Below are 13928 nucleotides of genomic sequence, written 5' to 3' on the forward strand. Positions count from 1 at the left end.
GACAAAATAAATGTGTTGGTGCCAGTTGGTAAAGAAAAGAAAATAACTGAGGGACTGAATTGATCAGCTGAGAGGAAAAGAACATGTAAATCTCCAGGTGAAAGTTTGCATCTGAGTTGAAAATCAGTGGCAGACTGCTGCCTCAATCCTGCTCCACCAACAGACTCAAGAACTCTTTTGTCCCTCTGGCCGTCAAAGTCAAAGTCAAAGTCAAAGTCAAAGTCAAAGCAAACTTTATTGTCAATCAAGCATTGCAACATTACATTGCAAGCAGACCGAAATTGCGTTTATCTAACTCCAATGTGCATAAGAAACAGACAGGAGTTAGAACAGTCCCTGCCATATCAGACTGTACAACAGGTACTTCTGCGAGTTCTACGGTCACTTTATAATTGTAAATAATTTATAGTTGTACAAAACATTTTATTTTATTCTATTTCCACAGTTCTTAGTTTTAGTATAGATCCTAATGTATGTTGAATGTATGTTATGTTACTTTTTTGCTACTGGATGCTTGAATTTCCTTCGGGATCAATAAAGTATCTATCTATCTATCTATCTATCTATCTATCTATCTATGAAATCTAAAATGTTTACTGACTAGGCTGGGTTTCCCTTGGAACTGTGAGTTAGTAACCCCAAAACAAAAAAAGGGTACACATTTAAACAAAGTATCGTCACTGAACAGGTGACAAACTCAGTTTGGTTAAACTATACCTCGTGAGCAGACAAACTGGAGAAAAGACCCAGGCTTAAGAGCAGGAGGCATTCAGACCATTACAAGTGAGTTGCATCAATAATCAGCGACTCCAGGAGCCACGCCTGTGAAAGCCAGGAACAGGAGGAAAACCAAGAGACAAACAAACAAACCGAAAACCAAAAAACAGACACTGCTGACACTAATATGATTGGTTGTTGTGATACAACATGTTGTAGGAAGACTCTCACTCTTTGAGGCCTATTTGCACCCTGATTTCACTTTCAGAAGTCTGAATGAAACCTGTAGGAACATTATTCAAAAGCGACCAATGTCTGAATATCTCAATTTTCTTAATATAACAGATGAGTCATTAATTTTGTGTAACTCATGTCTAAAAAAAACTTAAAGCCCAAATCTACACATTCACTCATCAACATCACTTAATCTGATGAGCTGAAGTATTCAGTTGATTCTATCATTTATAACATCAGCTTAATTCAGAGGAGATTCAGGCCAGTGACTTTTAAGGGGAGCTGATTTCAGAATTTCAGAACTTATTTACTGTGACATTACGGAGTGAAATAGAATTACAACAAGTACATCAGAGAGTTTGACTTCATTTGTTCTGAATAAAGACACAAAATGAAGACACAAAAAATACTTTCAATCACACAAAACTTCACCCCATGCTAGTTTCAACTCTCATTTTTCAAAAGATCCTATCAATATTTTTTAGTTCCTTGAGGACTTTGTATGAGACAAATTAACCTAAAACAAAAAAAAACAAACAAAAAAAACCCAGATCTACGCAAACTAGAAGTGCCACTGAAATAGTTTCGTTTCGTTTCAAACTAGTCCAACAGTAACTCCATCCATACTTCCATGCGTTTCCTCTACCCGCTGCCGGGGTACACCCTGGACGGGTCGGCGATCCATCACAGCCTACAATAACTTGTTTCTCATCATTTGAGACCAAGCCGTATGCGAACTTGCTCGACTAGTTTCTGTCTGTCTGTTACGTCATCGTTAGGGGCGTGGAATAGACAAAGGTAAAGTTGCTTGCTGTTGTTTCTAAGTTCAGGTGATCTTAAGGTGTGTTGTGGACAACATGGGGAAGCTTCAGGAGTTTGATATCGCGTTTGACAAAAACAAAATGGTGTACAGTCCAGGAGACTCTATCTCCGGGACCGTGACAGTCAAAGTGAACCAGCCACTGCAATGCAAAGGTAGGACTCCTCTACAGAATCATCGCTCACCTGGTAGAAAACAAGGAAGTGGGGGATGTAGCCAAGACTTTGTTTGGAGCAAATTAGGACCGATGCGTTATGGTTTTACTTTTAAACCCTTTGTTTTTATATTAGGCAACTTTAAGGTCCGTCTGACATCATTGAATTGTGTTTTTATCATTTGGGGGTTAGTTCCAATGACATCTACCCAGTTCATGTGGATCCCACCGTTTGGTTCAGTCAGAGGTTTTATAATAGGGCTTTCCGTGAAATGTTATGTGTGTTACCAGATTCCTGGATACATTTTGAGTTCCAGTTCTACCTCCTTAGAGTTCTATTTGACCAAATACTAAATACTCAAATCAGTCACTTTTATAATTGGATAGTCTTTTTTTTTTTTTTTTTTTGCTTTTTTTCTAAGAATTATGTTACTCCTAAACACCAAATTTTCTAAGAGCCTAACTTTGTTTTTAGCCTTCGTGTGTGTGTATTCTGAATGCAACACACTTTAGGAGCTTCCAGTGGTCATATACCACATATTTAACATTTAAATGAAGGACTTAAACTGAAACTCAATAAGGTCAAACTAGGAAAAAAAAGAAGGAAATTGGAACTGTAAAAGTGAGTGTAACTTGTCCATTTTTAAAAAGATCTTTTGATATTCAGGTCACAAAGATGTTACTGTGCCCAATGATGGAGACAAGGGCTGAATGACAGGGAGCACATTTGAATACAAATCTTTATTTGTTAGTTTGCTTCTTTGTCACTCAGTGTGGTTACATGCGGGCAATCGATCGGATTAATGGCTAAATTACAATAAGACTGAGTTATTCAGCTCATGTAGACACCTTAATCTGAGAAGAAATCGAATCGGATCGGGTTACTTGCGATCAAATTAAGACCCCGAGATAACTCAATCCAAATGCCCTCCTGAACGTGCATGCAGACGACAGTGGATCGGATCAGGCGTTCTGCCCATGCTCCACATTTTTTCCCGCGATCGTCACCCTGAAGTGGAAGGAGACGATATTCCTGTTGTTGTCGCCGCCGTCAGAAAGAAAGAAACAACGCGATGGAGAATGTTGTGCATCGTCTGTTCCATAACCAGCTCATCACAGATGGAGAGGGACGCAGCTTCATCTCGCTCTGCGTTCGCCATCTTTCTGAATGCCTGAGTTTGTTGTTGTTGGCGGTGAAGACGCCAACAGGAAGTGGCTCTATTAGCGATAGCTGAAATGGGGACAGCGCCACCTATGGTACCGGGGTATGACATGCTTTGTGCCAGTGATTCCATTCATTCACCGCCATATATCCAAGGATAATTCCCCTCAGATAAGGAGCAGAACCCAACTGTAGCTGTAATCCAGCTCATCTCAGCATGTGGACCCTCTGACAGAAATCGCAGCAAAGAACGCAGCTCTCATGTTTCTTTAAGTGACAAACGTCAGACCGTCCCTGTGCTACCCATTTGTCACAGGTTTAAGTTGATGTGTCAGACTATTTAAAACATGAAAGAACACTTCTCTCCTAATATCTCTTTACTCGCTGAGATCTTTGTTTGGGAGTGTTACTGAGTGATTGCGGGCTATCCTGTCTGTTTACATTCTTCTTCAGGTAGAGCTGCTCACTGTCGGCTTCCCTCCCACTTGCAACAGTTCGAATCACCGACTGCCTATGATGTGGGTTGGGCGCTGAGATGAGATGCATATTACTGGGCAAATATTGACATTGTAGAAAAAGGAAAAAAAGGGTTAAGGTTACTTGAGGACTGTTCAAGGAGTGAAATTTTTTTTTAGTATATGTATGATTTATGGCAGAATTTATTTAAGAGTCACAACTTTTAAACGTTCATCTGAATTCGGTAAAGTTAGCACCAGTAACCAGTGTATTTTTAAGATTAAATAAAGTTTCTAGATATCCCATGAGCTTTTAACAGTCAAACACTAACTGTTTAATGCATTTTAGAAAACTCAACACACCTAAAGAAAACAGTCAAACTAAGTTAGTTGAATAGGAAATATAATGGCAAACTATAACAGATCTGTCTTCTCCCACAGTAAAAACTATCATTTTTTAAAATGACAATAGTATATCCTTTGATAATAGATTCAAAGCACACTTTGTTCTTACCTGGATATCAAGAGGAGGGGCTTGTTTTACATATGCAGCAGGGTATAGGTGAATACCCATTTATTTTTCAGTCATCGCAGAGTTCACCCTCATCCAAATCTCCTCTGATGTTGTGTTTTGCAGGTTGGTTGGAGGTCAGTTTCTATGTAGTTTTTGATGTAAAAAGATAAATACTATACCAGCCTTTCTTTCGCCTCTCACAAGCCATTAGTAGCTGCATTCATTGGATGCTGGCTTAGGTTGTGGCACTCCTTTCATAATGATCTTTACTCTCTGATGACAAGCAGAAGAAAATTTGAGAAGATGCCAAAATGCTTCCAAAAACAGGGGTAGACATTATAAGTATGCCCACTTCTTACCACTATACTGTTGTATATGTCAGTTGAACATATTCAGCTAACAGTTGTTGCTCCATCTCATTAAACTGTAAGAGGTGGCACATCCAGGCACTGCAGGAACGTACAATACCTTTTCTAATGGAATGGAAATGAATCCTTCACCTACCTGCCTGTAAAGCCATGGTGGAAGCATTGCTCCCAACTCTGCATGTCTGACACTTTTCCACAAGCTCACAATGTTCTGATAAGGCCAGCCTCTGTCATTTACACCTGGTTAGTTTAACTTGGAAAGTATTAACAGGAGATCAGGTGGGTTTTTCCCTCAGGTGAAAAAGATATCGGATCGATAAATGTCTTCTATCTAAATTAGCTGACTAATTAAGTTTTAAAGGTTAGGGTAATTCTAATGATCTAATCAGGGGCTACTCTTTGAGGGTAGTACATGTGCCACAGGAGATGATTCAATTTAAAATCCCCTCAACATTGGTGGGATCAGCTGCCTCCTATGGTGGCAGCACATTGCGCTGACCGGACACATGATGTTGTCCCAGTTTGGCTTTGGAGTTCTGATTGCCTGATGTGAGTTGCATATATAAGTGTAAATGTTGGACTTGTTGCTTTGGAATTAGAAACTTGGTGTTGTTGCACAATGTTGCTGTGGCTCTCTCCTGCCTGAGTTTACTTTGTCAGTCTCCACCTTGGGTGCTGTGATGTCATCACTTTACTGTGTGAGTAAAATGGATGTTTGCTGTGAGAGTTTCAGAATGGTGTCAATCGGGTGAGTCAAATGAATGTTTGAGGTTGTAGCTGTTATATACTTACAGCTAGCTTTAGCTAAAGCTAATTTTAACACTAATTTACAAACTGATTTTGTAATTATATCCCTTTCGATGTTCCAACACCACAAAGTCAAATGTTGTATATTACCTGAATAGTCCATAAATGAAATGTGATCATAATGTTAAGAAGTATTACAGCTCGCCCCACTGAATGTAAATTAGTATTTCTTTGACTATTGTTGAGCCTTTTGCTTGATATGCCTCTGTATCGTCACCTTACATCGCTGAATTCTGATTTGATTTGCCTGAAACCTTGTTTGTTCTAAAGGTGAAAAAGAGGACATCTTTACTTTGTGTGAAACAGGTTTTGATCTATTAACATTAGCCAGATTGTGTGGGAATTATTTAAATTCTTAGCTTCTCTGAGTTAAATGGAGATTTCTGTACCAACTGGCTGTCATCAAATTTCTTGATGACGGTTACAAATGCCGACAGGAATTTTATTTGATTGAAAATTATTGTTCAGTTCTTTGTGGATTTCTTCTGTCTCTAACAATTAAGAATTGTAACAGATGGCACACAGTAAATTATGTATAATGCGTATTCTGTGTATAATAATGAATACATTCTGCACAGAATTTGACCAAATGTTTACAGATAAAAGCCATAAAATGGGGCTCAAGTTGCAGCCCATAGAGCAACAAACAGTTTTCATGACAACCCTTTCTCTTGTCTTTCTGGAAAGGTTTGTTTTTGCCCAAAATGAAGTAGACTTTTAACTCGACCCCTTTCCAAATCAAACTTTTAAGACGAGTGGAGATCACACTGTGTAGTGTAGTGTTTTGTTCCCTTGTACCCTCAGACGAGCAGTGACCATGTGAGGCGCCATAATGTCAGTGCCTGGCACCAGTGTTTTATTTGAAATGAACCAACTGCCGTATTGCACCTCTGTGTATCGTCTTATCACCAGGAGTCAAAGTGAACTGCAACGGTTTCTGTGGCATCACCAATAAAGTGAATGACACGGCATGGACAGTGGAGGAGCAGTACTTCAACAGCACTGTCTCTGTTGCAGACAAAGGTAAGCTGCACTTAATCAACAGTTAATCTGGTAACTGCAAAAGACCTTCATAGTATTTAACACACACAAACATCCAGTTTGCATCCTTCCATGTTAGATGCTTTGATTGGCCTGTGGTTTAGGTGCCTGCTAACATCTGGCATAGGGACTGGCGATGAAAGGAGCATTTCTGCCAGCTTGGATACATTTAACTTGTTTACACGTTGATTGATATATATATATATTCTCATTCTCTCTCCTTTTTAAATACTAATTCAGAAATTTAGATTTTTACAAATTCTGTAAAAGTGAAACTAAAAAAAAAACACTTGTGAAGTTGTCCATCATGCAAAATAAATCTAGGGATGGGTGAAAATAACTGGAGTGTAAAGACTTCTGGGGTGACAGCTCTAATGTTCCAGTACAACACTGAGGCATAACTGCCTGTTGTGGAAACTGCTATTGTTTCCACTGACTGATGTTATCTGTGCTCTCCATCCCAAACAGGAACCCTGAAACAGGGAGACCACACATTTCCCTTCAAGTTTCTCATACCAGGTACGACCTGTAGAGTAATGTGAGGAATACTTGTTGCTCTGTATTCTTTTCCAGGTTTGTGTGTTTTGCTGCTGCATTTCCTAGCTTGGCAAGCATCATCTTTACAGCATTATGATGCAAAATGTCTGTGTCAAAGTAGCGAAGGAAGCACACAGAGCACAAAAGGCATCAGTGACAACAGAAATTACACTGTAAAAAAATCTGGTTTACACTTCCGTGTTCAATATTTAATATTTGCTTCCCAAAAAGCTCCCAAGAACCAAAATTGTACTATTTGATAGGCTCAAATTGTGTGTAGCTTGATTATAGTTCAGGCATAATAATCAGTATCCAATGTAGTCATGTACTGCTCCTTCATGGTAATGGCTCTGCCATTCTGTGCTTTGACTCAAACAGCTCTGACATGTTTTCTGCCCTGCTGAAATGTCTGTCACATTTCCATAAACACACGTTCAGCTGTTACAAGCATCAGCATGTGCTGCTACCTGCATACTTGTATAATTAGAGTTATGTTTAGTAACTTCTGTTTTCAGCTTGAAAATGATTGTCTGGGTGACGCTTTGCTGAGCATCTTTCAAAGTTTGCCAGTTTGAGTGCACAGAGACTGCTAGCTGCCATCAACTGTCGATGCCGAGCCCAGAGTAATGAGGTGACACAGTCACCTGCCACATACTTATCATTAGCTGCATCAATTTCATCTACTCCTCATAGTCATCTGCTCCCCAGCCCTCAGACTTGAAAAGGCATCTACCTGTTCTATTCTCCTCTAAATTCTAGGGGATTGTGCCTTCATGTGGTTACTTTGGTCATACTGACAGAGCAATAACTTATGTCCAACATTTGATTTTTATTGTCTTTACATAATATTGCATACGCTGTGAAATGGCGTTGTCATTTCTGGATCAAAAGGTAGACTTGGCAGAAAGGCACCTGAGAAGGTAAAGATGTATTCCTTAAAATAATTGGTGTTGACCTTTTTTTTTTCTTTCATTATTATTATTTCTATCGATTAGGGGTACAAATGATCAAAATAGCCACTGACAAGTAAGCGGACATGATTGTTCCTTTAAAGCCTCACTAGATAAAGTTTGATGCTGATGGTGTGATAAAACAAATGCATATTATATTTGTTTCCTACAGCCACCGCTCCAACATCTTTTGAAGGCAACTACGGTCGGATCATTTACAGAGTGAGGGCTTTTATTGACACGCCACGATTTGCCAAGGACTACAGTACAGAAAAACATTTCTACCTGCTGAGACTTCTAAACCTGAATGAAGTGCCAGATATATGGGTGAGTGATTATTGATGTATTATAGTCCTGGTCTAGTTAGACCAATTTGTTACAAAAATGATGCACACCTACAAATATTTACTGTTCATGTTATTTGAAACGGAAATGTTTGCTACATAGCTCCACAAGCAACAGTTTTTAGTATCGGCTATCGCCACTGTCCTCCTTCTCCATCAATAATAGACTGTCAGATATTTTCTGAGTGAAGGTTTTGGTCTGGAAATTCCAACAGGTGAAGACAGAATGGAAAAGTTATTTTTTCTGGTTATCTTGCAGAATTATAAAACCCATGCATGCAGGATTGGTAATCAGGTGATTCCAGAGAGAACATTAATCGGCTCGTAATAAGTAAAAGTCTCATTTTGGCAGGTAACAAATGGCCAAAATGAAACTAGCCTCTGTTGATGGAATATGCTGCCAGAAAATGTTGTTTCCATCAGAGAAAACTAAAACGATATATCTACTTTACTAAATGCCTTGATGTTTTAACGAGATGTGATGCTGATTAAAGTGTCCAGTATTAGAAGGTTTTTTGCTGCACAACTTGCAGCTCACATCATTTCAAAAGGTAATAAAAGTTTTGTTTGGCAGGACTTTTCAATAGATTAATTTCACATTTGTTTAAATGGTACATTTTCTGTTCTCCAATGGCGCCGTACTGGTGGCAGCCTGTTGCAGTAGCTCTGGACTTATTCTGTCTGTCTTTTCAACTTATTGAGATTGGAATGATTTCTGCCGGTGACTGGCATTCTTTTTTCTTTTTATCTGTTACGAGCCATGGCAGCGGAAACATTGTTTGCATGTTGGAGCAGTTGATTAGGCTTTCCAAGCCCAAGTAATGGCTGGAATAAATCCCGCAAACCAGACTGGCTCAAGAGGCGATGTTATTGATGCAGAACAGGAACAAAATGTAGGAAAGGAAGAGGAAGCGTTAACCCCTCTGCACCCCAGTTTAACTGTTGACTGTTAATTCCATGATGTTCCTGAGAGACCGTATTAACAGAGACCAATAATCACATTTGTTATTTAACACTTTTTTGCTCAAAACCAAATTGAGAAAATCAGAAGGCGGAGGTCTGTTGTTGTACAGCTCGACGAGCACTTTGTGATGCTCGCTAAAATCGGTTCAGCAAATAGATGGGATGGATTCACTGATCTGATGAGTGGTAGTAAGACCTGGCTGGTGTTCATCTGCAATGATTCTTTTGTCAATCCACTGCTGGTGCCTTTTGCGCAAGCAGTTGAAGTCTTAATTAAATGGATTTAATTTATAGATGTTGTAACAGAGCAGTCCAAGTGTTTAGTAATCACATTTGCATCTTGGGTCCAATTTATTTGACATGAATCCCCTTCTTCCAAACTCATTGTGTCAACAGGACTTCCAAAGGCAATTCAGAAATGCACTAACAAACCTTTTTTTTGTCGGGGGGCTTTTGACTATACTTGGGACTTTTTGTTCTGGACTTCTTGAAGGTTTTTTCCATAGCTCAGTCCTTGCACAGAGGTATTCGCATTTGACAAAATCAAACATAAAATTACCAGTAAATTCTCAAAATGGCTGAGAAACATCATTGGTGTAGACTTCAATGGCAAAGGGACTGATTCCAAGACTGACTTATAATAACTAAGAAATACATGTGTGTACGTGTCCTTGCAGGGAATGTGCTCTTCTGCTGTAACCCAACAATTCACCTATATGCTGATGAAAACAGGCACAGTTGCCTTGAAGGCCCAAACAGACATGAAGGGCTACACACCAGACCAGATCATCCAGTTGACGGCCAACATCCATAACCAATCTGGGAGGACCACAGGCAACATAGCAGCCAGCCTAGTGCAGGTGAAGACTTTTTCCAGTACCTTCCAAACCTAGAATGATATATATATATATATATATATATGAGAGAGAGAGTTCTCCTCCTGTTGGTTATTTCTTCATTTGAGTAATTAAGAATTTTAAACTTTTTCAAAAGATGCCTCTCCCTAAAACCAATAAATTGCTTAAAGGTTGAGATGTAGAGTTTTATATAAATTAAATGTATATTGTGTCAATATATATCAATATTTTCTACTTTACCCATCCATTTGTTTGAACAAAATGCTGAGTTTTTGTTAGTTTCATATGAATTTTAATGGCAGAACAACATTCTTGTATGAGAAAGCTGCAACTTTATAAGGACCTGTCCTCAGTTGAAGTAACAGATCTTGTTTTTCTTTGACTATTATACTGTTACAGTAGTGCAGTCGAGCCTCAAGACTATTATACTGACCACTGACCAATGATTGATAAAGCTATCCACATAATTTATCTCATGAGTGAATAGGTGAATATAAGAGAATTTAAAGTTTAAAACTTTTATTCTGGGCCTGATCAATCATCCCACAAAGATTACACTGAACTTTCACAACATTAAAACCACTGGACTAGTTTTATATAAGGCTCTCTTGTGCTGCTAAAAAGGTCTTATGGAATGGAATGTAGAGCCTGTTTAGATTAGTTTTGTTCTAATACATTTATAAATGCTTAATCGTGCTGAGATCTGAGGATTTCAAGGGTTGTAGAAAGCAGCAATTAAAATGGCATCAAAATTGATTTTTAGTTTTCAGAAATGGAGTAAAGTGGCTAAATTAACTTTAGCTGCAGCTACCTCACCGACTAGCTTTCCTGCTAGCCAGCAGTCACTGCAGTTTCATTTCTAGCCAAATTCAGTTGTGGTCTATGCTGTTGGCCTTTCCTTTACTTTATTTCAATCTTTTTTTTTCATTAATTTATTGAATATTATAATAAATCCTAGCTATTGTATCTTGACTGCACAGAGTTGAAAATCTGTATTTTGCAAACACTGCACACTAAATCCAGTTGGTCCATCTCCATGTCCTTGTGTTCTCAGAGCGTGACCTATGAGACGAAGAGGCCAACTCATGAAGTGAAAACCATAGCAGAGTTGGAGGGTGGTGTGGTGAAGGCTGGTAAGGAGGTGGAGTGGAAAGAGCAGATCATCATTCCGCCCCTTCCTCAGTCCTCCCTAGTTGGCTGTGAGCTTATAAAGATCCAATATTACGTCAAAGTAAGATAATTAGATCAGTCTGTTTCACTATCAACAGTGTTTCTAATGATGGAATAAGTGCCTGAGTCACTTTATTGAGTTTAGTCAAGGCTGCAACAGCAGCATAAGTTCACTTTTTTCCCCATTTTCTTCAGTGTAATAACTCATAAATTACTTGTGTGTAAATAAGAAATCATTAATGATGCTTAAACATTGGTAGATATTTTCAAGTTTACTTTATTGTTAACTGTTCATTTAAAATGTCAGTTTTAGGCCTAAGAAATTTATGTTTCCAAAGTTTGTCTTTTTAGTACAAAATGGTGTTGTCTTGCCAACTGCAGGAGGTAAGGTCACACCGTGTGCACTGTGCATACATGTGAGGGGAAAATGTTTTTTAGATGATAATTCAACTCGGTAACTGCACTGTAGGACTGAGAGGTTCAGGAGGTCCTTTGTCCCCACAGCCATAAGGCTTTTTAACAGCGACTGCTGACATGTTCTTCTCAAATTTATTTATTTATTTATTTATTTCGTCATTGATTATTATTGTTGTTGTTGTCTAGTATGCAATCATTGTAAATATTTATAATTTTTTGAGCTACTCAGCTAATTTGAATTTCCCCAAGTGGGGGATGAATAAAGTAGTTTTCTATTAAAACACTGATGGAGGAAATGTGTTTGAAGATTACCTGAGAAGAGCAGGCAAGCACACAACCATCAAGCTTACAATGGTCATGAGCCATGGCTTAATTACAGGCTATGTCTTCACATCAGACAACTGAGAACACTTATCTTTCTGTTAAATGTTCATTCAATTCTGTAAAACTGTTGCCTATTATTTATGTTATCAATCAATTATTTATTAACTGTTGCTGTCTTTTTTTTAGCTGTCTGTAATTTTAAGTTCTGGTTTAAAAGGACAGATTTGTTAAATAAAGATTTCACAGATGTGACAAACAATCAGTGGTACACTAAACTTAGTGTACACTTACAAACCTGCAAAGTACAAAACAGACTAAAGTGAAAAAGTACAAGTAAATCTGTTTCAGGAATAGTTTTCAGAGAGGGTAACGATGATAGTGAAATTATTTAATTAGTCAAATGTGTTTGAATTGTGAATTTTATGATTTTTGGTACATGTGACTGGAAAAAAGATAAACTTGTGGTGAACAAGATAAATCAATAGTAATGATAACATGACAATCTGGAACAGAGACATTCAGGAGAAAAATGCTGAAAGAGATTTGATTGTGGGTTGAAATGCTTAAAAATACACAGAGCTCCTCCAGGAAGTTTAAGGATCATTATCCTCTTTCCTTTTTTTGCCTCAGGTCAGTCTGAAGTCCCCTGATGTCATGCTGACATTACCCATCCAAATTGGGAATGTCTCACTAGACAAAAAACGCCGTCCGACCAAAAAAGCTGCTCCTTCCTCTACTGAAGATACACCAGCCACTGTTCCAACAATGGACACCACCGCCTCCCCCTCCACACCCACACCGCCCCTTCGCCAAGCCCCCAAACCTGCGCCCCGCCCTGCTCCTCGCTCCAGGATATCAACCCACAGTTCCCCCAGTGCTCCTCCTGCTGAGCACCACCTTGAAGCAGAAGGTGGGACCTTGATGAATGAAGACTTCTCCAATAAGCGGCAGTCTCAGCTGGTTTCACCCAATGCTTTCAGCTATGCCCCAGGTCTCCTTTTCTCTCATAATCTGCAGCCCAATGGGGCAGCTGCAGTGCCCAGTGGGCCTGCATTCAGTGGGTCAGCAGTGGCCACAGCACCTTACGCCCCTGTGACCAGTCCCATCTCAATGCCAACACCTCTCATCCTGCCTCCAGACTACGGCACCTCAGCCTTTCCACAAGGTTGGTTTGCATGTACTTACTTTGTTACTTTCTAGTGTTCCATTCTTTCTTCAGTCGGCTTCACCATCATAGTGTACACATAGTGATGTTGAACACATAACATGTTTGAATGCAAAGCAGACGGTCTGATAATGTCTGTGTGTTACAGAGGCTCCTCCTTCCTATGATGAGAGCTGCAACACATGAGGTGGATGAAGAACTACAAACCGGGACAATGATCAGTTCACTGGTTAAAAAGAAAATGGTCGATTGAAGTATATCTGTAAGTCATGTAGTGTTCAGTTGTGTTTGCAAATTAAGAGTCCTGTCATTTTAAAATGTCAAAACAGATTTGGACTAAATGATTGCAGAAACACTGGTAACCTGGTGTGATCAAGTGATTTTAGACTACCACCCGCAGATTTTCTGTATGTTTAAAGATTTTATTTTGAAATGAAAGTGAATTTACTTCAACTCTGCTGCCCACTTAAAAAGTACCCTTCCTAATGTTACACGGGTTTCTTCCTGCCCAACCCAGCTACAGCTAGCCACAAGTCTTTTTTTTTTTTTTACAATTGAAGCTTTACTTTTTGCACTTTTGAAAAGAAAAGTTCTATTCTACTTTCTGATTTTTGGACCGTTGGCAAGAGTCAAGTTTTTAGTTGTGGGTTATTTAGAAATCCCTTGGATGACATCTGTGATGTCACGATTTTTTAATGCAAGTCAGTGTGGAACAGTCTGATCTCATGTCGTCTGATGCCTAACAAATCAAAAGTGTAAGATTTTTAGCATAAAACTTTTTTTAAAGTTCCTATTTTTATTACCCTTTGGTTTTCAGCTTTACAATAATACCAGGCAAGATTTATGTGCTGCTTTTCGTCTGCAGAAGGACTTACGATATCCAGTTTAGCCTTAAAGGATCTCTGTAATGTGTAATCATTTCATCTTTT

At 38.9% G+C, this 13928-nt stretch overlaps 1 protein-coding gene across 1 annotated transcript; it reads left to right on the forward strand.

Moving 5' to 3' along the window:
- The first annotated feature begins 1759 nt into the window (after positions 1 to 1759).
- Positions 1760 to 13792, forward strand: arrdc1a (arrestin domain containing 1a). The gene is made up of 8 exons (XM_072388624.1): positions 1760 to 1926; positions 6144 to 6254; positions 6741 to 6791; positions 7932 to 8086; positions 9744 to 9926; positions 10978 to 11154; positions 12465 to 12999; positions 13148 to 13792. Exons 1-8 carry the CDS (start codon positions 1809 to 1811, stop codon positions 13183 to 13185), a joined length of 1368 nt encoding a protein of 455 aa, XP_072244725.1. The 5' UTR covers positions 1760 to 1808; the 3' UTR covers positions 13186 to 13792.
- The last annotated feature ends 136 nt before the right edge of the window (positions 13793 to 13928 follow it).

This window comes from Leuresthes tenuis, unplaced genomic scaffold (assembly GCF_036924035.1).
Source record: "Leuresthes tenuis unplaced genomic scaffold, fLeuTen1.0.hap1 SCAF_6, whole genome shotgun sequence".
Lineage (NCBI taxonomy): Eukaryota > Metazoa > Chordata > Actinopteri > Atheriniformes > Atherinopsidae > Leuresthes > Leuresthes tenuis.